The sequence below is a fragment of the Salmo trutta genome, chromosome 20, assembly GCF_901001165.1.
Source record: "Salmo trutta chromosome 20, fSalTru1.1, whole genome shotgun sequence".
Lineage (NCBI taxonomy): Eukaryota > Metazoa > Chordata > Actinopteri > Salmoniformes > Salmonidae > Salmo > Salmo trutta.
Window position 1 is genome coordinate 37,939,068 of NC_042976.1, and position 24,906 is coordinate 37,963,973.

The 24,906-nt window shown below is 49.4% G+C and overlaps 1 protein-coding gene across 1 annotated transcript in view; it reads right to left on the minus strand.

The window, feature by feature from the left end:
• Positions 1-6,892: 6,892 nt before the first annotated feature.
• Positions 6,893-24,906, minus strand: part of LOC115156369 (uncharacterized) — a 29,009-nt gene continuing 10,995 nt past the window's right edge. Inside the window, exon 3 of the mRNA XM_029703845.1 lies at positions 6,893-6,946. Within this exon, the coding sequence (XP_029559705.1) occupies positions 6,893-6,946 (54 nt within the window). The remainder of the gene's footprint in view (positions 6,947-24,906) is intronic.

A 24,906-nucleotide genomic window follows, 5' to 3' on the forward strand; every position in this document is an offset into this window, starting at 1 on the left:
CACACAGGAAAGGTATTAGCTATCGAAGCCTTAAATCCAAGCCCGGCTCTTTTTAGTATTAATGAGTGGAATACGGGAGGGGGCTAACAATCATTAGTGATGCTAATGTTCATTGATTTATGCGTAGAAGCAGCGTTGGCGGTGAACCTGGACGTTACACTGATGCAACGCATGGATTAATTACCTGCTGCCTCTCTGACAACCTGTCAGACAACATGTCAGCATACAACAACACACAGTCCATTTGGGGGGTAATCACATAGGGCTGGTTAGCAGTCAGTCACACATGGAGACACACATCCACTAACACACAGGTACTTATTGCGGAGGTTTTCTGCCGACGAGAAAATGAAAAGTTAGAGGATTAAAAAAAGAGGATAATGGGAGAATGCAATGCGGAGTGGACGGAGAGGAAAAGAGGAGGAAGAGGGGGGAAAAAATAGAAAACTGCCATAGCCAATGAGGATTGTCATGGAAAAACTATAGCTCCATAATACCATGTGATGTTGTGCTATAACATGGTCTGGCCGTGACATGGCTTATTTACCAGGGCTTGTGGGAAATCTGTGGGCTATGGTATGAAAGAGCCCACGAGGCCAGGGTGCCACAGACAGAGAAGAAGAACACATATGCTGGATTTCAATTTCTTCCTCGCTGTCTTTCTCTTGACCTCCTCTGTTGCTCTCTCTATCTCGCTCTCTCTATCTTTCTCTAAAGATTGGGGAATGTCTAGCTTCTGGCACCAGATCTTTACCAGTCATTCCCCTTCCCTACCCTTCATCTCTGTCTCATTTATTCAACTCATTTCCAATTCAAATGGAGTACTATCAACAAGACAACGATTGTGCTGTTTGGACAAAACTCTTATCTACAGTATATCATTTCTACTGCAAACAACAACAAGCTTAAACAATAATAGTGCATTAGCGATGTGTCTCTATGTAATGTTCTAGCCTGGCAAGCTTTAGAGAGAACCCATGACAATGATGTCAAGAGCTCTTTAGACACTTGTGTCCCATTACACAGAGTAGAGAAAAGCTAGGAGGGCCTTTTAAGTACTCACTAGTTAAATAAGGCATGAAGTTAACCAGGCGTGTGAGCGTCCAATGATGTTTTGCGCATGCTTCCTCAAATCACACGATCCAGCTAGAGATTCCAAGGGTTTCTAAGCCAAGCATAGTAGACACAAAAATGTGACCTCGAACATGTCACAGTCATGCTCTGACCTACTGTATGTCAATTAAAGTGTTGTTTTTAATCAAAACACGCTTTTGTGTACATACCTCTTACTAGGCATAGCCATTGGAATCACCTTGCCATACAAGAAACTGGCCGTTCAAAGTTGTGTTGTGACTCACAATATTCAAAAGGATTGAATACTGCCTGACTTATATTAAAATGACATATCATGGACACAATCAATTGTCTGCTTCCGTAGGTATGAATCAAGTGAAAGCAAATGATAATCGATTTAGTTTGTGGGCCTTACATGAGCTTCCCCCTCCTGTTTGAAGTACGGTAATGTGTCTCTGTGTCTGTGTCTCCATGTCTGTGGATCGGAGCACAAACCTTCTCATCGGGGCCTTTGATGGTACTTCTGAAAAAGGAGATGTTACTCTTAAAATCCTGATGATCAAACATACTGCCTACACTCACTTAAATAAGTAGATGCAGCCCGCACGTACGCACGCACACACACGCATACGAACACCTTGGGTAAAAGAGGTAAGATAGAGGGGGAGGGGAAAAAAAGGGTGTCAGTGACGTTTAGAAGCGACGGACAACGAGGTGATTATCTCTATTGTTTCACAAAGCAATTGATGGAAGAAGCTCTACAAAGCTTACACACACACACACACGTGCACACACAAACACAGTTGGAAAGATTTCCAAAGCACACTGTACATTGCCACTGACTCTCCCCGTCTGTCCCGTTCGTCGTAAGGATGGGACCAAGGCGCAGCGGGAATGTGTAAACTCATCTTCTTATTTATTGAGAAGAAAACGTGAACACAGAAAAACAAAATAACAAACAATGGCGAAGACGCTAACAGTCCTGTAAGGCACAACACTATACCAGGAACAACTACCCACAAAAACCCATGGAAAAACACCCCTACTAAATAGGACCTTCAATTAGAGGCAACGAGGAACAGCTGCCTCCAATTGAAGGTCAACCCAATAAACTAAACATAGAAATAGAAAAACTAGAATGAACATAGAAATATATTAACATAGAACATTAACCAAAAAAAAACGAAACACATAAAACAAACATCCCCTGCCACGTCCTGACCAAACTACAATAACAAATAACCCCTTTACTGGTCAGGACGTGACACCGTCTCCTATGTTACGAAGAAGAGCATTGACGCTTGATAGTAAGAGCTAGTGAGAGCAGGAGGACAAGCTTTCACCAGAAGTGTCGCAGACCAAGACAAGACAGAAGGAGGCAGAGAGAGAGGTACAATAATAACTGCAATAGCAACTGGACCAAAGTGCCATGTCTAATACACACACCTACGCGCGCACACACACACAACAACCTACACTTACACACACTCACACACGTACACCGTGATGGTTTAGCTCTACTTGTTTCAGACATAACAGTTCTGCCTGTGAGGTTGTTTAAATTGTTTTTCTGCCTGTCTTAGATTATGATGTCAGCTCTGTGATGGTAGTTCTGCCTGTCTTAGATTATGATGTCAGCTCTGTGATGGTAGTTCTGCCTGTCTTAGATTATGATGTTAGCTCTGTGATGGTAGTTCTACCTGTCTTAGATTATGATGTTAGCTCTGTGATGGTAGTTCTGCCTGTCTTGACTATGATGTTAGCTCTGTGATGGTAGTTCTGCCTGTCTTAGATTATGATGTTAGCTCTGTGATGGTAGTTCTGCCTGTCTTAGATTATGATGTCAGCTCTGTGATGGTAGTTCTGCCTGTCTTAGATTATGATGTTAGCTCTGTGATGGTAGTTCTGCCTGTCTTAGATTATGATGTTAGCTCTGTGATGGTAGTTCTGCCTGTCTTGACTATGATGTTAGCTCTGTGATGGTAGTTGTGCCTGTCTTGACTATGATGTTAGCTCTGTGATGGTAGTTGTGCCTGTCTTAGATTATGATGTTAGCTCTGTGATGGTAGTTCTGCCTGTCTTAGATTATGATGTTAGCTCTGTGATGGTAGTTCTGCCTGTCTTGACTATGATGTTAGCTCTGTGATGGTAGTTCTGCCTGTCTTAGATTATGATGTTTGCTCTGTGATGGTAGTTCTGCCTGTCTTAGATTATGATGTTAGCTCTGTGATGGTAGTTCTGCCTGTCTTAGATTATGATGTTAGCTCTGTGATGGTACTTCTGCCTGTCTTAGATTATGATGTTAGCTCTGTGATGGTAGTTCTGCCTGTCTTAGATTATGATGTTAGCTCTGTGATGGTAGTTCTGCCTGTCTTAGATTATGATGTTAGCTCTGTGATGGTAGTTCTGCCTGTCTTGACTATGATGTTAGCTCTGTGATGGTAGTTTGGCAATGCAAACACCATGCTCTACCAATTTAGCTTCAGAGGACCAGGTTGTTTCAGGTTGTAATGGTAACTATGAATGTTTCAGTGTTTCAGTTTGGGATGTTATCTCTGCCTGTTTCAGTGTTTCAGGTTGTAATGGTAACTCTGCCTATTCCAGTGTTTTATGTTGTCATGTTAGTGTTGCCTGAGGTTCCATGTGGCTCAGCTGGTAATGCATGGTGCTTTCAATGCCAGGCTTCTGGGTTTGATTCCCAAGTGGGCCCAGAATTAGAAAATGTATGTTCTCACCACTGTAAGTCCCCCTGGATAAGAGTGTCTACTAAAAATGGAAATGTAGAAATGCAATAGTCTGTGGAGATTAGACAAATTATGGCAGCACTTACAGCATATGGACCTGATTAAACCCTGGTAATGAAATCAAGCCTGACACAAATATTCTCGTATACACTCTTGCTTTCTTTCTGTCCTGTCTCTCTTTCTTTCTTTCTTTCTTTCTTTCACTCTCTCTTTCATAGTCACTCTCCTCACCCTTGTTCTTATTCTCTCCTTCTCTCTCCCTCCACATCTCTCACATTTCTGGAGTTAGTGTGCTCCCTAGTGTTCTCTCTGTCTTTTTTTGGGGAGAGGGGGCTACTGTACACATACACATGTTCCCTTACGAAAAATGTACATTAATAATTCACATTCCCTGTTTCTGCAGGATTATTTTTCTGCTGTAGGAGACTGGCTCAAATTAAGATCCTACATCTGTACATTGATGAATATGCACAGCCACTGATGATCAGAGTGGGAGGTCTGAAATGTTTCCTCATAGACATACTGTATCTGGGTGTATACACAAATACAAATGGATGAGAGGTACATCATTATAGGAAATTATACAATGCAGAGATATGAAAAGCAGTCAAATTTAAACGCAGCAATGTATAAACACATGCAGAGTAACAAATGCATGTGTCGCATGAGTGTAAACAGGTGTATTATGCAATAGCTAACTAATTGACAAAAAGGACACATAAGCTGCCAAACAATCCAAAGCATTCAACATTCACATTAAACACATATAAACATAAAAAACGGTGTACTCCCACATGTATGTACATATGCATACACTCAGACACACAGCACTCAACATCAGCTGTGCTAAATGAGTGTGTGTCATATTGCTCTCACCTACCCTTCAGATTCACAGCTGCACTCGTGTTGAAAAGCGTTCTGTCATCAAGGCTTTTTTTTATTAGACAGCTGCTGAAACTAGGTCCTATGTGGTCCTATCTATTGGCTTTTTACTATACGCCGTGTTTTTTTAGGTCCAACACTTGCAGGGCTTATATGGGATAAGGGAAGTACAGTGTAGCATATCAGTTGCTGAAGCCCAATGAAAATGCATGTAATGTGCCCCAGAACCCTATTGTTAATGTAAAGTGATAGGCCCTGCCAGCAGCCACTCCAGAGTAGCCTACATATCTCGACAACTTTTATGAAGTGACAGTCATTTGGATGCCTGCTCTGCTCTGCTCTCCCCAGGACTCATCCTTTCTAATTAAATGTTGACCTTTCCATAAATTCACACCTATTTCCCAGACGGAGACATGGGAGGAAGTACTCTTTAATAAATTCAATTGAAAGTTTGAAGGTTGTAATTGAAAGAGTGCCGGGAGCAGAGTAGAGAAATTATAGGATATTCATTTTTACACTGATACCCTAAGAGAAACCGTGACATGAGCATGTAACGACACCTTGTGAGTCGTGATTCAGAGACAACTTGCTTCTCTTCCTGACCCTTTGGCATTGAGAATAACGCACGCACGCACACACGCACACACTCACACACAGAAGAGCGAGGAGATAGAGAGATGGAAGATGGAGAGAGAAAGGGAGAGAGAGATGGAAGAGGGAGAAGGAAGGGGCCTCTTGTCTCCTAGAAAGAGGTTATAGGGGAACATTTGATTAGTAATTACCTCTAGGTTAGTCAGTCGTATTTTGATGTTGATTGGCTTCCTAGAGTCTCTGCTGGGGAAAATGTCTTGTGGGTATTTGACCCCTGGAGACCTCTAGGTGAGCCCTACTGACCCTTGATGGGCCCCACGTACATCAGTCATGCAATCCATCCTCGTCAGGCAGCAAATGCCATTTCCTGTTGCCCCCTACCACCACAACCATTGGCCTGGACCAACCACCACACACACACACACACACACACACACACACACACACACATTGGTATGTATACATGCACGCACTAGCACACATGCGCGCACACACACACACACACAAACACACATGCTTAACAGCTGTTTTAAAGGCAAATCTAATTGCCATAACCAGCCGGTCTCCATAATGCAATAGTAACTGAATCATGGAAATCCTTACTGATGGGGAGCTAATGCTATCACCCAGACCCTTGAGATGGCCAGAGTGTGAATTAAAAAAGAATATTCCATTACGCGGTGTTAGTAATTGGTTAATGTGTGAAGAGAAAGACTGAGAGGAGAGAGAGAGGAGAGGATTGAGAGTGCCGGTGGCTTTTAACCCTTAGCATTCCAAAATGGGTCCTTACAAGTTCTCTCATCTCTTTACTCCATGCCTGCAAATAATAGCAATGTTAAGAAACGCTCCAAATATTAGGGCAAAATTCAGTCATTTGAAAAATGGTTTTGTAGTTATGTTGTTCTATGCTGACCGTCGTTCAGTTCGAAGATGTCAACAGCAGCAGCTGCTACCAGTCCTTCAACCAGGAGAGACACACAACACACAGCTCAAGAGAAATTGCCCTGTGTTTGTTATTGTCCAACCACTAAAAGAGAAGCTAGAACAAAAGGAATGACAGTGTTTTAGCAATATATCAAAGAGAGAAATAATGCTATTTCTCCCACACTCAACCGTCAGTGACCTGTGGATGAGAGCGCCTGGTAATTACTGCTTGCAATGTGGAGGCCAACAGAAAGACTAATGTTCCTGCGACAACGAATACATAGGGGAAACTGTACTCTCTGCAGCTCACACATGCGTGTACACACACACACACACACACACACACACACACACACACACACACGCACACACACAAAAACATATGCACGAACACAAGTCCACACACACACACATTTGTATCTGTACACATCTGTCATTGATATGAAACATCAAAAACACCTGCAGAGTTTTGTAAATAATTCTCATTGTCACTTAAATGACTGTGACTCTTTGCATTCTACATTTTTCACAAGTCAATAGCTAAAGATGAGCAAGTGGAGGGGTCAGAGGTGGTTATATGTACACGATAAATGCATCCAAAACGCATTCCACGTTGACAGGCAGAGAGAGGCATGTAACTAATGGCGGCCTGGGTACGCTCCTAATTGCGATGTCTGTTAGTGTTTCCGCTGTCCCTCAACCTCTGCTCCATTCATCACAACAGAACAGAACTGGGAGAACGGGATGGTGAGAGAGAGGAGAGAAAGAGAAGAGGGAGTGTGTAACGGAGGGAACACAGCGGAGTCGGTCAACAGAGCTGTGCTCGTGTATTAACTCGGATAGAAAGCCACTGATGAGGCCTAGAGAGAAAGAGAGACTGTGGAACAGATCCATCCTTATCACTAGGCTTGGTGTGTGGAAGAGGAGCTGATGAGAGAGGAAAGGGGATATGATTCATGGGTCCTCCTTGGCTTCCGAAAGCGGATCCGTTCTTTTTCTGGGGCATGGAGGGGACGTATGTATGCAAGGGTTGTAAGTGGAAGACCGTGCTGGGCGCGGAGATAGGCCTGGGTTTAAGTCCCACCAGATGGCGATGAATTTTCATTTGAGGAAATGAATAGTTTGTATATAAAATAGGTGAGTAATGAGGTCTGTCTGACGGGAGTGGTAATTGAAGCGGTCACATCCGTTTCAATAAACATTAGCCGTTTAATTGGCGAAAGAGGCCGGAGCGATAAATAAACCAATTTATCACCGCTTTACATGGCCGACTGTGTGTGTGTGAGTGTGTGTCACTGGGTTAGCGTTGTCAACATTTGTTTCTCATTTCCAATCCAGACAGGTCATGAAGTGGTGAGCAATTCCACGCTAAAAGAATTACTCTGAGACTCTTTTCACTTAAAACGGATGCCAAACAAAAACCATTGAAGTTTCACCCACCATACAACTCTATGCACAAGGACTGCTTTTAACAATTTTCACTGAACATTTGACAAAAACACATTTCATGGAAGAACTGCGCAGATACACAGTAGACCTCAATAGAGTACAGCACAGAACAGTAGAGTATAGTTCAGAACAGTAAAGTTCAGTACAGTACAGTACATATAGTGTACTCAAATCTAGTGTGCTTTTCTGTGTACTCTACTGAACTCTACTCCACTCTATTCTACTGTACAGTACAGCACAGGATTGTACTGTACTGAACTACACTTACCTTTTCTTTAATGTACTGAACTACACTCTACTTTTCTTAACTGTACTGTATTCTACTGTACTCTTCTGTGCTCTAATGTACTGCACTGTCAATCCGTGTGAAACATAGACGTCTATGATTGGTTCAGATTTGGTCTGGACAAGACCAAATCTGAACCAATCATAGACGTCTATGTTTTGGACAAATGAAGGCTAGTCCAGACGTCTGTGGACTTTGAAATCACGGCTGGTCCGAACCGGACCTAAAAACGACGTCTGTGGATATTGAAATCAAGGGCAGACCAAATTTGAACTACTTTTCAACCTCTGGTTACAGTAAATGGAGGGAGAGGGTCTCATGGGTAGGTATGAGTAAGAGGCCGGATAGGTGACATTAATTAGAGAAAGAGAGAGAGAAAGAGAGGGAGTGAGTGAAAGGATGTCCAGACTTTAAACACTTCTGCTTTGACCAACAGAAGGCAGAAAGAGAAAGAAGTTATAAGCTGAACATAACAACAGTATGCCAGTGGAATGGAGAACAGCGGCGGGTGACCCAACTGTGGTTTGTGACTATTATGATTTCCAATTTTTTTCCCAAGAAATTCTGTTTCCGTTTTTGGGGGATATTCTGTTACCGATTTGGTATCAGAATTTTTTGTTTTAATCACTTAATAATTCATAAACAAAATTGATATCAGTAAAACACAATAACTAGGTCTACCTTTACTTGTTACTTCTGGGAACTTGCATTATCCCCCATCCTCATGAGGGAGAGAAACTAGAAAATATCTCAAAGGGTTTTTGGTAAGAGAATTTCAAAGCACAAGCCAATGTTTCTTAAACTTATAGAACGCAGAAAATGTTTTCTTAATCTAAATATAAGTGTTGATATTAGCTGACATGGCTCTCTACTTCAATATTTATATGTTTTGATGTATTTCTAATACCTTTTGAGACTTTGTCTGGCAGATGTTTTCTAAGACCATTTTTCCGTTTGACAAAAAATCAAAGCCTTGGCATATTCCTAATTTTTAGGATAAAAAAATTGTTGAAAAATGTATATATGCCTTTAAAAAAAAAATAGACTCTTAACTTTCATTTGACACCCAGTTTGACATGCTGCTATGAAATTCACATGTTGGTACTCGTGGATCCTTTTACATGGAAATTACCTGCATTTCCAACCCAACACTGCAAATGTCTGTCTTAATCACAACAGCTTCACTAGCAGAAAGGTTATGAGGCCAAACTCTCTCTCTCTCTCTCTCTCTCTCTCTGCCCTTTCTACCCTCCCTCTCTGTCCCTCTGTCTACCTTTCCCTCTCCCTCAAAGTTATGAGGCCAAATATTCTCCTGCTCTTTCTCCCTCTCCCTATACTTCCCTGAGACATTCAAATAAAAATGTCACCCAGCGCAAAGGTTAGCCGTTAGCACTTTAGCTGTGCCAGCCGGCCTGAGCAACCACTGGCAGGTAATTCATAAGGAGTCGCGTGCGCGTGCGATGGAGAGCACCGCGTGTTTACAATCACTAGCTTGATTTATTAGCACCAGCTCTAGCGTCCTCGGCACATTCGTTAACCTGCTCCCAATTTGAAAAGCTAATTTGTTACACGTTAATGACTTGTTGATAACAGCCTCTGTGTAGTCAGTCCATGCCAAAATACTGTCATGATGGTCGGGTTCAGGGTGCACTGCCAAATTCTAGAGAAGTTACTGTATCGGGGGCTTTTGAAGTCACAACTCACAAACTTGGCTGTGACTCGAATTTCAGGGGTTGGAAAGCTGCTTGCTTATCATAAGTTTGTAGAGCTACAGTGGTGTATGAGTCATGTGCATTTTAATGGTCTGAGAACTTTTGGGGGTTTTGGGCCATTGCAAAGTCAAATGGTATCGTTTCAAGAAATATAAATTGCAGCATTCTATTCCCAAGTTGTATATTAAGCTTAATATGTTCTGTTTCCACAAATAATGTATGTTTTCATAGGGGATTAGGGAATACAGCCATTGTTTTTCAAAGATGATGACTGGAATAAGTCAACCGAAGTGGAGGATCAGATCAATGATGTATAATCAGCAGAGATGTCACAGGAATGATCAGAGTAATCAGTGTTCCTCTTGTCGCCCTCAGAGTTTCTGGTGATGACGTCTATTCTTCATATGGTTGTTATCGGGTAGACCCTGAATGGGGAATCAGTGATCTAGTCAGGCCTTTGTTAGCTTGGGGATGAAAAGGGCTTTGGCATTGCGACTAGAGGAAATCTCCTGTGAATATAGATGAAAGATAATCGCTCTCTCTCTCTCTCTCTCTCTCTCATCATTTCTCACATTGTCAGGAGCGAGATATAATGGCGGAGGCATGAGGATGGCGGCGAATGAGGCACATCCCAACCCAAGCCTTTTTTTTTGGGGGGGGGGGGGGGGTGTTCATATAGAGTACCACCAATCATTTAGTCAGGCACAGAGCAAAGGGTTGAACCCCTTGGAGCGGACGTGATGCTGTGGGGAATAGTCCAACACGCCCCCTAATAAAAGACCACCTAACACCTTCATGTTGCCATCCTGTTCGCTAACCAACTGTTGGTTAAAGGGCTTTTCGCCTCGTCAAGGGATTTAGGAAAGGATGTCGGGCCCGACCCGTACATCTCCTAAGCTGTGGAACAGAAACAATGACAAGCTTGTCAAACTTGGTTTCCGTTCTCAGAAATGACGTGGACACCAAGGTTCGCCACAAGGGCAGCGATGACGGTACAGCACCATGAAGTACCATCAAAACTACCGCAATCATTTTACTCATTTGCCGTAACAAGATGAGAGGACCCCAGGTTTCTAGGACAATCATGTAATGTTTCCTGTCAAAAGTATTTAGTGATTAACCTTTAGCATTAACCAAAGGTTCAATCCAATACGATAACAATGAAATAAATGTGATGCCAACTGTAGAAACCAATTTAGGATAGGATAGGATGAACTTTAATCTCCCCAAGAGGAAAACCATCTTAGACACACAGTACTGCTGTATATAAAATAGACACTGTACAATGCATTACACACTCAACATAATACATACATTGCATGTTACCTTTATCATACACATTGTACACTTATCATATAACCACAAACATAATACATAGTATATTCCCTTATTCTGCTAGTTGAGTAACTAACACAGCTCAGCTTTACTTACTGCTGTTCAGTTATTTCATGGACATGGGAATGAAGGAGTGCTTATACTTGATGAGTTTACACGGAGGGACCCTATAGTGTCTATCTGAGGGGAGGAGGGACCCTATATTGTCTATCTGAGGGGAGGAGGGGCCCTATAGTGTCTGAGGGGAGGAGGGAACCTATAGTGTCTATCTGAGGGGAGGAGGGACCCTATAGTGTCTATCTGAGGGGAGGAGGGACCCTATAGTGTCTATCTGAGGGGAGGAGGGACCCTATATTGTCTGCCTGAGGGGAGGAGGGACCCTATAGTGTCTATCTGAGGGGAGGAGGGACCCTATAGTGTCTATCTGAGGGGAGAAGGGACCCTATAGTGTCTATCTGAGTGGAGGAGGGACCCTATAGTGTCTATCTGAGGGGAGGAGGGACCCTATAGTGTCTGAGGGGAGGAGGGACCCTATAGTGTCTATCTGAGGGGAGGAGGTAGCCTATTGTGTCTATCTGAGGGGAGGAGGGACCCTATAGTGTCTATCTGAGGGGAGGAGGGACCCTATAGTGTCTGTATGAGGGGAGGAGGGACCCTATAGTGTCTATCTGAGGGGAGGAGGGACCCTATAGTGTCTGTCTGAAGGGAGGAGGTACCCTATAGTGTCTGAGGGGAGGAGGGACCCTATAGTTTCTATCTGAGGGGAGGAGGGACACAAAAGTGTCTATCTGAGGGGAGGAGGGACACTATAGTGTCTATCTGAGGGGAGGAGGGACCCTATAGTGTCTGTCTGAGGGGAGGAGGGACCCTATAGTGTCTATCTGAGGGGAGGAGGGACCCTATAGTGTCTGTATGAGGGGAGGAGGGACCCTATAGTGTCTATCTGAGGGGAGGAGGGACCCTATAGTGTCTGTCTGAAGGGAGGAGGTACCCTATAGTGTCTGAGGGGAGGAGGGACCCTATAGTGTCTATCTGAGGGGAGGAGGGACCCTATAGTGTCTATCTGAGGGGAGGAGGGACACAATAGTGTCTATCTGAGGGGAGGAGGGACACTATAGTGTCTATCTGAGGGGAGGAGGGACCCTATAGTGTCTATCTGAGGGGAGGAGGGACCCTATAGTGTCTGTCTGAGGAGAGGAGGGAACCTATATTATCTATCTGAGGGGAGGAAGGACCCTATAGTGTCTGTCTGAGGGGAGGCGGGACCCTATAGTGCCTGAGGGGAGGAGGGACCCTATAGTGTCTATCTGAGGGGAGGAGGGACCCTATATTGTCTGCCTGAGGGGAGGAGGGACCCTATAGTGTCTATCTGAGGGGAGGAGGGACCCTATAGTGTCTATCTGAGGGGAGGAGGGACCCTATACTGTCTGTCTGAGGGGAGGAGGGACCCTATAGTGTCTGTCTGAGGGGAGGAGGGACCCTATAGTGTCTATCTGAAGGGAGGAGGGACCCTATAGTGTCTGAGGGGAGGAGGGACCCTATAGTGTCTGAGGGGAGGAGGGACCCTATAGTGTCTGTCTGATGGGAGGAGGGACCCTATAGTGTCTGTCTGATGGGAGGAGGGACCCTATAGTGTCTGTCTGAGGGGAGGAGGGACCCTATAGTGTCTGTCTGAGGGGAGGAGGGACCGTATAGTGTCTATCTGAGGGGAGGAGGGACCCTATAGTGTCTATCTGAGGGGAGGAGGGACCCTATAGTGTCTATCTGAGGGGAGGAGGGACCCTATAGTGTCTATCTGAGGGGAGGAGGGACCCTATAGTGTCTATCTGAGGGGAGGAGGGACCCTATAGTGTCTATCTGAGGGGAGGAGGGACCCTATAGTGTCTGTCTAAGGGGAGGAGGGACCCCATAGTGTCTATCTGAAGGGAGGAGGGACCCTATAGTGTCTATCTGAGGGGAGGAGGGACCCTATAGTGTCTATCTGAGGGGAGGAGGGACCCTATAGTGTCTATCTGAGGGGGGGAGGGACCCTATATTGTCTGTCTGAGGGGAGGAGGGACCCTATAGTGTCTGTCTGAGGGGAGGAGGGACCCTATAGTGTCTGTCTGAGGGGAGGAGGGACCCTATAGTGTCTGTCTGAGGGGAGGAGGGACCCTATAGTGTCTGTCTGAGGGGAGGAGGGACCCTATAGTGTCTGTCTGAGGGGAGGAGGGACCCTATAGTGTCTATCTGAGGGGAGGAGGGACCCTATAGTGTCTATCTGAGGGGAGGAGGGACCCTATAGTGTCTATCTGAGGGGAGGAGGGACCCTATAGTGTCTGAGGGGAGGAGGGACCCTATAGTGTCTATCTGAGGGGAGGAGGGACCCTATAGTGTCTATCTGAGGGGAGGAGGGACCCTATAGTGTCTATCTGAGGGGAGGAGGGACCCTATAGAGTCTGTCTGAGGGGAGGAGGGACCCTATATTGTGTATCTGAGGGGAGGAGGGACCCTATATTGTCTCTCTGAGGGGAGGAGGGACCCTATAGTGTCTGTCTGAGGGGAGGAGGGACCCTATAGTGTCTATCTGAGTGGAGGAGGGAAACTATAGTGTCTATCTGAGGGGAGGAGGGACCCTATAGTGTCTATCTGAGGGGAGGAGGGACCCTATAGTGTCTATCTGAGGGGAGGAGGGACCCTATAGTGTCTATCTGAGGGGAGGAGGGACCCTATAGTGTCTATCTGAGGGGAGGAGGGACCTTATAGTGTCTATCTGAAGGGAGGAGGGACCCTATAGTGTCTAAGGGGAGGAGGGACCCTATAGTGTCTATCTGAGGGGAGGAGGGACCCTATAGTGTCTGAGGGGAGGAGGGACCCTATAGTGTCTATCTGAAGGGAGGAGGGACCCTATAGTGTCTATCTGAAGGGAGGAGGGACCCTATAGATTCTATCTGAGGGGAGGAGGGACCCTATAGTGTCTATCTGAGGGGAGGAGGGACCCTATAGTGTCTATCTGAGGGGAGGAGGGACCCTATGGTGTCTATCTGAGGGGAGGAGGGACCCTATAGTGTCTGAGGGGTGGAGGGACCCTATAGTGTCTATCTGAGGGGAGGAGGGACCCTATAGTGTCTATCTGAGGGGAGGAGGGACCCTATAGTATCTGTCTGAGGGGAGGAGGGACCCTATAGTGTCTATCTGAGGGGAGGAGGGACCCTATAGTGTCTATCTGAGGGGAGGAGGGACCCTATAGTGTCTGTCTGAGGGGAGGAGGGACCCTATACTGTCTATCTGAGGGTAGGAGGGACCCTATAGTGTCTGTCTGAGGGGAGGAGGGACCCTATAGTGTCTATCTGAAGGGAGGAGGGACCCTATAGTGTCTATCTGAGGGGAGGAGGGACCCTATAGTGTCTATCTGAGGGGAGGAGGGACCCAATAGTGTCTATCTGAGGGGAGGAGGGACCCTATAGTGTCTGTCTGAGGGGAGGAGGGACCCTATAGTGTCTGAGGGGAGGAGGGACCCTATAGTGCCTGAGGGGAGGAGGGACCCTATAGTGTCTATCTGAGGGGAGGAGGGACCCTATATTGTCTGCCTGAGGGGAGGAGGGACCCTATAGTGTCTATCTGAGGGGTGGAGGGACCCTATAGTGTCTATATGAGGGGAGGAGGGACCCTATAGTGTCTATCTGAGGGGTGGAGGGACCCTATAGTGTCTATCTGAGGGGAGGAGGGACCCTATAGTGTCTATCTTAGGGGAGGAGGGACCCTATAGTGTCTGTCTGAGGGGAGGAGGGACCCTATAGTGTCTATCTGAGGGGAGGAGGGACCCTATAGTGTCTATCTGAGGTGAGGAGGGACCCTATAGTGTCTGTCTGAGGGGAGGAGGGACCCTATACTGTCTGTCTGAGGGGAGGAGGGACCCTATACTGTCTGTCTGAGGGGAGGAGGGACCCTATAGTGTCTATCTGAGTGGAGGAGGGACTCTATAGTGTCTGTCTGAGGGGAGGAGGGACCCTATAGTGTCTATCTGAGGGGAGGAGGGACCCTATATTGTCTGAGGGGAGGAGGGACCCTATAGTGTCTATCTGAGGGGAGGAGGGACCCTATAGTGTCTATCTGAGGGGAGGAGGGACCCTATAGTGTCTGAGGGGAGGAGGGACCCTATAGTGTCTGAGGGGAGGAGGGACCCTATAGTGTCTATCTGAGGGGAGGAGGGACCCTATAGTGTCTGTATGAGGGGAGGAGGGACCCTATAGTGTCTGTATGAGGGGAGGAGGGACCCTATAGTGTCTATCTGAGGGGAGGAGGGACCCTATATTGTCTATCTGAGGGGAGGAGGGACCCTATAGTGTCTGTATGAGGGGAGGAGGGACCCTATAGTTTCTGTCTGAGGGGAGGAGGGACCCTATAGTGTCTATCTGAGGGGAGGAGGGACCCTATATTGTCTATCTGCGGGGAGGAGGGAACCTATAGTGTCTATCTGAGGGGAGGAGGGACCCTATAGTGTCTGTCTGAGGGGAGGAGGGACCCTATATTGTCTGTCTAAGGGGAGGAGGGACCCTATAGTGTCTGTCTAAGGGGAGGAGGGACCCTATAGTGTCTATCTGAAGGGAGGAGGGACCCTATAGTGTCTGTCTGATGGGAGGAGGGACCCTATAGTGTCTGTCTGAGGGGAGGAGGGACCCTATATTGTCTGTCTGAGGGGAGGAGGGACCCTATAGTGTCTATCTGAGGGGAGGAGGGACCCTATAGTGTCTGTCTGAGGGGAGGAGGGACCCTATAGTGTCTGTCTGAGGGGAGGAGGGACCCTATAGTGTCTATCTGAGGGGAGGAGGGAACCTATAGTGTCTATCTGAGGGGAGGAGGGACCCTATAGTGTCTATCTGAGGGGAGGAGGGACCCTATAGTGTCTATCTGAGGGGAGGAGGGACCCTACAGTGTCTGAGGGGAGGAGGGACCCTATAGTGTCTGAGGGGAGGAGGGACCCTATAGTGTCTATCTGAAGGGAGGAGGGACCCTATAGTGTCTATCTGAGGGGAGGAGGGACCCTATAGTGTCTGAGCGGAGGAGGGACCCTATAGTGTCTATCTGAGGGGAGGAGGGACCCTATACTGTCTGTCTGAGGGGAGGAGGGACCCTATAGTGTCTGAGGGGAGGAGGGACCCTATAGTGCCTGAGGGGAGGAGGGAGCCTATAGTGTCTATCTGAGGGGAGGAGGGACCCTATATTGTCTGCCTGAGGGGAGGAGGGACCCTATAGTGTATTTCTGAGGGGTGGAGGGACCCTATAGTGTCTATCTGAGGGGAGGAGGGACCCTACAGTGTCTGAGGGGAGGAGGGACCCTATAGTGTCTATCTGAGGGGAGGAGGGACCCTATAGTGTCTATCTGAGGGGAGGAGGGACCCTATAGTGTCTATCTGAGGGGAGGAGGGACCTTATAGTGTCTATCTGAGGGGAGGAGGGACCCTATAGTGTGTATCTGAGGGGAGGAGGGACCCTATAGTGTGTATCTGAGGGGAGGAGGGACCCTATATTGTCTCTCTGAGGGGAGGAGGGACCCTATAGTGTCTGTCTGAGGGGAGGAGGGACCCTATAGTGTCTATCTGAGTGGAGGAGAGAAACTATAGTGTCTATCTGAGGGGAGGAGGGACCCTATAGTGTCTATCTGAGGGGAGGAGGGACCCTATAGTGTCTATCTGAGGGGAGGAGGGACCCTATAGTGTCTATCTGAGTGGAGGAGGGACCCTATAGTGTCTATCTGAGGGGAGGAGGGACCCTATAGTGTCTATCTGAGTGGAGGAGGGACCCTATAGTGTCTATCTGAGAGGAGGAGGGACCCTATAGTGTCTATCTGAGGGGAGGAGGGACCCTATAGTGTCTATCTGAGGGGAGGAGGGACCCTATAGTGTCTATCTGAGGGGAGGAGGGACCCTATGGTGTCTATCTGAGGGGAGGAGGGACCCTATAGTGTCTGAGGGGAGGAGGGACCCTATAGTGTCTATCTGAGGGGAGGAGGGACCCTATGGTGTCTATCTGAGGGGAGGAGGGACCCTATAGTGTCTATCTGAGGGGAGGAGGGACCCTATAGTGTCTGTCTGAGGGGAGGATGGACCCTATACTGTCTCTCTGAGGGGAGGAGGGACCCTATAGTGTCTATCTGAGAGGAGGAGGGACCCTATAGTGTCTATCTGAGGGGAGGAGGGACCCTATAGTGTCTATCTGAGGGGAGGAGGGACCCTATAGTGTCTATCTGAGGGGAGGAGGGACCCTATGGTGTCTATCTGAGGGGAGGAGGGACCCTATAGTGTCTGAGGGAAGGAGGGACCCTATAGTGTCTATCTGAGGGGAGGAGGGACCCTATAGTGTCTATCTGAGGGGAGGAGGGACCCTATATTGTCTCTCTGAGGGGAGGAGGGACCCTATAGTGTCTGTCTGAGGGGAGGAGGGACCCTATAGTGTCTATCTGAGTGGAGGAGAGAAACTATAGTGTCTATCTGAGGGGAGGAGGGACCCTATAGTGTCTATCTGAGGGGCGGAGGGACCCTAAAGTGTCTATCTGAGGGGAGGAGGGACCCTATAGTGTCTATCTGAGTGGAGGAGGGACCCTATAGTGTCTATCTGAGGGGAGGAGGGACCCTATAGTGTCTATCTGAGTGGAGGAGGGACCCTATAGTGTCTATCTGAGGGGAGGAGGGACCATATAGTGTCTGTCTGAGGGGAGGAGGGACCCTATAGTGTCTATCTGAGGGGAGGAGGGACCCTATAGTGTCTATCTGAGGGGAGGAGGGACCTTATAGTGTCTATCTGAAGGGAGGAGGGACCCTATAGTGTCTAAGGGGAGGAGGGACCCTATAGTGTCTATCTGAGGGGAGGAGGGACCCTATAGTGTCTGAGGGGAGGAGGGACCCCATAGTGTCTATCTGAGGGGAGGAGGGACCCTATAGTGTCTGTCTGAGGGGAGGATGGACCCTATACTGTCTCTCTGAGGGGAGGAGGGACCCTATAGTGTCTATCTGAGAGGAGGAGGGACCCTATAGTGTCTATCTGAGGGAGGAGGGACCCTATAGTGTCTATCTGAGGGGAGGAGGGACCCTATAGTGTCTATCTGAGGGGAGGAGGGACCCTATAGTGTCTATCTGAGGGGAGGAGGGACCCTATGGTGTCTATCTGAGGGGAGGAGGGACCCTATAGTGTCTGAGGGGAGAGGGACCCTATAGTGTCTATCTGAGGGGAGGAGGGACCCTACAGTGTCTGAGGGAAGGAGGGACCCTATAGTGTCTATCTGAGGGGAGGAGGGACCCTATAGTGTCAATCTGAGGGGAGGAGGGACCCTATAGAGTCTGTCTGAGGGGAGGAGGGACCCTATAGTGTGTATCTGAGGGGAGGAGGGACCCTATATTGTCTCTCTGAGGGGAGGAGGGACCCTATAGTGTCTGTCTGAGGGGAGGAGGGACCCTATAGTGTCTATCTGAGTGGAGGAGAGAAACTATAGTGTCTTCCTGAGGGGAGGAGGGACCCTATAGTGTCTATCTGAGGTGAGGAGGGACCCTATAGTGTCTATCTGAGGGGAGGAGGGACCCTATAGTGTCTATCTGAGTGGAGGAGGGACCCTATAGTGTCTATCTGAGGGGAGGAGGGACCCTATAGTGTCGGTCTGAGGGGAGGAGGGACCCTATAGTGTCTATCTGAGGGGTGGAGGGACCCTATAGTGTCTGAGGGGAGGAGGGACCCTATAGTGTCTGAGGGGAGGAGGGACCCTATAGTGTCTGTCTAAGGGGAGGAGGGACCCTATAGTGTCTGTCTAAGGGGAGGAGGGACCCTATAGTGTCTGTCTAAGGGGAGGAGGACCCTATAGTGTCTATCTGAAGGGAGGAGGGACCCTATAGTGTCTGAGCGGAGGAGGGACCCTATAGTGTCTATCTGAGGGGAGGAGGGACCTTATAGTGTCTATCTGAGGGGAGGAGGGACCCTATATTGTCTGTCTGAGGGGAGGAGGGACCCTATAGTGTCTATCTGAGGGGAGGAGGGACCCTATAGTGTCTGTCTGAGGGGAGGAGGGACCCTATAGTGTCTGTCTGAGGGGAGGAGGGACCCTATAGTGTCTGTCTGAGGGGAGGAGGGACCCTATAGTGTCTATCTGAGGGGAGGAGGGACCCTATAGTGTCTATCTGAGGGAGGAGGGACCCTATAGTGTCTATCTGAGTGGAGGAGGGACCCTATAGTGTCTATCTGAGGGGAGGAGGGACCATATAGTGTCTGTCTGAGGGGAGGAGGGACCCTATAGTGTCTATCTGAGGGGAGGAGGGACCCTATAGTGTCTGTCTAAGGGGAGGAGGGACCCTATAGTGTCTATCTGAAGGGAGGAGGGACCCTATAGTGTCTGATGGGAGGAGGGACCCTATAGTGTCTGTCTGAGGGGAGGAGGGACCCTATATTGTCTGTCTGAGGGGAGGAGGGACCCTATAGTGTCTATCTGAGGGAGGAGGGACCCTATAGTGTCTGTCTGAGGGGAGGAGGGACCCTATAGTGTCTGTCTGAGGGGAGGAGGGACCCTATAGTGTCTATCTGAGGGGAGGAGGGAACCTATAGTGTCTATCTGAGGGGAGGAGGGACCCTATAGTGTCTATCTGAGGGGAGGAGGGACCCTATAGTGTCTGAGGGGAGGAGGGACCCTATAGTGTCTATCTGAGGGGAGGAGGGACCCTACAGTGTCTGAGGGGAGGAGGGACCCTGTAGTGTCTGAGGGGAGGAGGGACCCTATAGTGTCTATCTGAGGGGAGGAGGGACCCTACAGTGTCTGAGGGAAGGAGGGACCCTATAGTGTCTATCTGAGGGGAGGAGGGACCCTATAGTGTCTATCTGAGGGGAGGAGGGACCCTATATTGTCTCTCTGAGGGGAGGAGGGACCCTATAGTGTCTGTCTGAGGGGAGGAGGGACCCTATAGTGTCTATCTGAGTGGAGGAGAGAAACTATAGTGTATATCTGAGGGGAGGAGGGACCATATAGTGTCTATCTGAGGGGCGGAGGGACCCTAAAGTGTCTATCTGAGGGGAGGAGGGACCCTATAGTGTCTATCTGAGTGGAGGAGGGACCCTATAGTGTCTATCTGAGGGGAGGAGGGACCCTATAGTGTCTATCTGAGTGGAGGAGGGACCCTATAGTGTCTATCTGAGGGGAGGAGGGACCCTATAGTGTCTGTCTGAGGGGAGGAGGGACCCTATAGTGTCTATCTGAGGGGAGGAGGGACCCTATAGTGTCTATCTGAGGGGAGGAGGGACCTTATAGTGTCTATCTGAAGGGAGGAGGGACCCTATAGTGTCTAAGGGGAGGAGGGACCCTATAGTGTCTATCTGAGGGGAGGAGGGACCCTATAGTGTCTGAGGGGAGGAGGGACCCCATAGTGTCTGTCTGAGGGGAGGATGGACCCTATACTGTCTCTCTGAGGGGAGGATGGACCCTATACTGTCTCTCTGAGGGGAGGAGGGACCCTATAGTGTCTATCTGAGAGGAGGAGGGACCCTATAGTGTCTATCTGAGAGGAGGAGGGACCCTATAGTGTCTATCTGAGGTGAGGAGGGACCCTATAGTGTCTATCTGAGGGGAGGAGGGACCCTATAGTGTCTATCTGAGGGGAGGAGGGACCCTATGGTGTCTATCTGAGGGGAGGAGGGACCCTATAGTGTCTGAGGGGAGGAGGGACCCTATAGTGTCTATCTGAGGGGAGGAGGGACCCTACAGTGTCTGAGGGAAGGAGGGACCCTATAGTGTCTATCTGAGGGGAGGAGGGACCCTATAGTGTCAATCTGAGGGGAGGAGGGACCCTATAGAGTCTGTCTGAGGGGAGGAGGGACCCTATAGTGTGTATCTGAGGGGAGGAGGGACCCTATATTGTCTCTCTGAGGGGAGGAGGGACCCTATAGTGTCTGTCTGAGGGGAGGAGGGACCCTATAGTGTCTATCTGAGTGGAGGAGAGAAACTATAGTGTCTATCTGAGGGGAGGAGGGACCCTATAGTGTCTATCTGAGGTGAGGAGGGACCCTATAGTGTCTATCTGAGGGGAGGAGGGACCCTATAGTGTCTATCTGAGTGGAGGAGGGACCCTATAGTGTCTATCTGAGGGGAGGAGGGACCCTATAGTGTCGGTCTGAGGGGAGGAGGGACCCTATAGTGTCTGTCTGAGTGGTGGAGGGACCCTATAGTGTCTGTCTGAGGGGTGGAGGGACCCTATAGTGTCTGAGGGGAGGAGGGACCCTATAGTGTCTGAGGGGAGGAGGGACCCTATAGTGTCTATCTGAGGGGAGGAGGGACCCTATAGTGTCTGTCTGAGGGGAGGAGGGACCCTATATTGTCTGTCTAAGGGGAGGAGGGACCCTATAGTGTCTGTCTAAGGGGAGGAGGACCCTATAGTGTCTATCTGAAGGGAGGAGGGACCCTATAGTGTCTGAGCGGAGGAGGGACCCTATAGTGTCTATCTGAGGGGAGGAGGGACCTTATAGTGTCTATCTGAGGGGAGGAGGGACCCTATATTGTCTGTCTGAGGGGAGGAGGGACCCTATAGTGTCTATCTGAGGGGAGGAGGGACCCTATAGTGTCTGTCTGAGGGGAGGAGGGACCCTATAGTGTCTGTCTGAGGGGAGGAGGGACCCTATAGTGTCTGTCTGAGGGGAGGAGGGACCCGAAGTGTCTGAGTGAGGAGAGAAACTATAGTGTCTATCTGAGGGGAGGAGGGACCCTATAGTGTCTATCTGAGTGGAGGAGGGACCCTATAGTGTCTATCTGAGGGGAGGAGGGACCCTATAGTGTCTATCTGAGGGGAGGAGGGACCCTATAGTGTCTAAGGGGAGGAGGGACCCTATAGTGTCTATCTGAGGGGAGGAGGGACCCTATAGTGTCTGAGGGGAGGAGGGACCCCATAGTGTCTGTCTGAGGGGAGGATGGACCCTATACTGTCTCTCTGAGGGGAGGATGGACCCTATACTGTCTCTCTGAGGGGAGGAGGGACCCTATAGTGTCTATCTGAGAGGAGGAGGGACCCTATAGTGTCTATCTGAGAGGAGGAGGGACCCTATAGTGTCCTATCTGAGGTGAGGAGGGACCCTATAGTGTCTATCTGAGGGGAGGAGGGACCCTATAGTGTCTATCTGAGGGGAGGAGGGACCCTATGGTGTCTATCTGAGGGGAGGAGGGACCCTATAGTGTCTGAGGGGAGGAGGGACCCTATAGTGTCTATCTGAGGGGAGGAGGGACCCTACAGTGTCTGAGGGAAGGAGGGACCCTATAGTGTCTATCTGAGGGGAGGAGGGACCCTATAGTGTCAATCTGAGGGGAGGAGGGACCCTATAGAGTCTGTCTGAGGGGAGGAGGGACCCTATAGTGTGTATCTGAGGGGAGGAGGGACCCTATATTGTCTCTCTGAGGGGAGGAGGGACCCTATAGTGTCTGTCTGAGGGGAGGAGGGACCCTATAGTGTCTATCTGAGTGGAGGAGAGAAACTATAGTGTCTATCTGAGGGGAGGAGGGACCCTATAGTGTCTATCTGAGGTGAGGAGGGACCCTATAGTGTCTATCTGAGGGGAGGATGGACCCTATAGTGTCTATCTGAGTGGAGGAGGGACCCTATAGTGTCTATCTGAGGGGAGGAGGGACCCTATAGTGTCGGTCTGAGGGGAGGAGGGACCCTATAGTGTCTGTCTGAGTGGTGGAGGGACCCTATAGTGTCTGTCTGAGGGGTGGAGGGACCCTATAGTGTCTGAGGGGAGGAGGGACCCTATAGTGTCTGAGGGGAGGAGGGAACCCTATAGTGTCTATCTGAGGGTAGGAGGGACCCTATAGTGTCTGTCTGAGGGGAGGAGGGACCCTATATTGTCTGTCTAAGGGGAGGAGGGACCCTATAGTGTCTGTCTAAGGGGAGGAGGACCCTATAGTGTCTATCTGAAGGGAGGAGGGACCCTATAGTGTCTGAGCGGAGGAGGGACCCTATAGTGTCTATCTGAGGGGAGGAGGGACCTTATAGTGTCTATCTGAGGGGAGGAGGGACCCTATATTGTCTGTCTGAGGGGAGGAGGGACCCTATAGTGTCTATCTGAGGGGAGGAGGGACCCTATAGTGTCTGTCTGAGGGGAGGAGGGACCCTATAGTGTCTGTCTGAGGGGAGGAGGGACCCTATAGTGTCTGTCTGAGGGGAGGAGGGACCCTATAGTGTCTGAGTGGAGGAGAGAAACTATAGTGTCTATCTGAGGGGAGGAGGGACCCTATAGTGTCTATCTGAGTGGAGGAGGGACCCTATAGTGTCTATCTGAGGGGAGGAGGGACCCTATAGTGTCTATCTGAGTGGAGGAGGGACCCTATAGTGTCTATCTGAGGGGAGGAGGGACCCTATAGTGTCTATCTGAGGGGAGGAGGGACCCTATAGTGTCTATCTGAGGGGAGGAGGGACCATATAGTGTCTGTCTGAGGGGAGGAGGGACCCTATAGTGTCTATCTGAGGGGGGGAGGGACCCTGTAGTGTCTATCTGAGTGGAGGAGGGACCCTATAGTGTCTATCTGAGGGGAGGAGGGACCCTATAGTGTCGGTCTGAGGGGAGGAGGGACCCTATAGTGTCTATCTGAGGGGAGGAGGGACCCTATATTGTCTGAGGGGAGGAGGGACCCTATAGTGTCTGAGGGGAGGAGGGACCCTATAGTGTCTATCTGAGGGGAGGAGGGACCCTATAGTGTCTGTCTGAGGGGAGGAGGGACCCTATATTGTCTGTCTGAGGGGAGGAGGGACCCTATAGTGTCTGTCTAAGGGGAGGAGGGACCCTATAGTGTCTATCTGAGGGGAGGAGGACCCTATAGTGTCTGTCTGAGGGGAGGAGGGACCCTATAGTGTCTATCTGAGGGGAGGAGGGACCCTATAGTGTCTGTCTGAGGGGAGGAGGGATCCTATAGTGTCTATCTGAAGGGAGGAGGGCCCCTGTAGTGTCTATCTGAGTGGAGGAGGGACCCTATAGTGTCTATCTGAGGGGAGGAGGGACCCTATAGTGTCTATCTGAGGGGAGGTGGGACCCTATAGTGTCTATCTGAGGGGAGGTGGGACCCTATAGTGTCTATCTGAGTGGAGGAGGGACCCTATAGTGTCTATCTGAGGGGAGGAGGGACCCTATAGTGTCGGTCTGAGGGGAGGAGGGACCCTATAGTGTCTAAGGGGAGGAGGGACCCTATAGTGTCTATCTGAGGGGAGGAGGGACCCTATAGTGTCTATCTGAGGGGAGCAGGGACCCTATAGTGTTGGTCTGAGGGGAGGAGGGACCCTATACTGTCTATCTGAGGGGAGGAGGGACCCTATAGTGTCTGTCTGAGGGGAGGAGGGATCCTATAGTGTCTATCTGAAGGGAGGAGGGCCCCTGTAGTGTCTATCTGAGTGGAGGAGGGACCCTATAGTGTCTGAGGGGAGGAGGGACCCTATAGTGTCTGAGGGGTGGAGGGACCCTATAGTGTCTATCTGAGGGGAGGAGGGACCCTATAGTGTCTATCTGAGTGGAGGAGGGACCCTATAGTGTCTGTCTGAGGGGAGGAGGGATCCTATAGTGTCTATCTGAAGGGAGGAGGGCCCCTGTAGTGTCTATCTGAGTGGAGGAGGGACCCTATAGTGTCTGAGGGGAGGAGGGACCCTATAGTGTCTATCTGAGGGGAGGAGGGACCCTATACTGTCTGTCTGAAGGGAGGAGGGACCCTATAGCGTCTGAGGGGAGGAGGGACCCTATAGTGCCTGAGGGGAGGAGGGACCCTATAGTGTCTATCTGAGGGGAGGGGACCCTATATTGTCTGCCTGAGGGGAGGAGGGACCCTATAGTGTCTATCTGAGGGGAGGAGGACCCTAAGTGTCTATCTGAGGGGAGGAGGGCCCTATAGTGTCTATCCTAGAGGAGGGACCCTATACTGTCTGTCTGA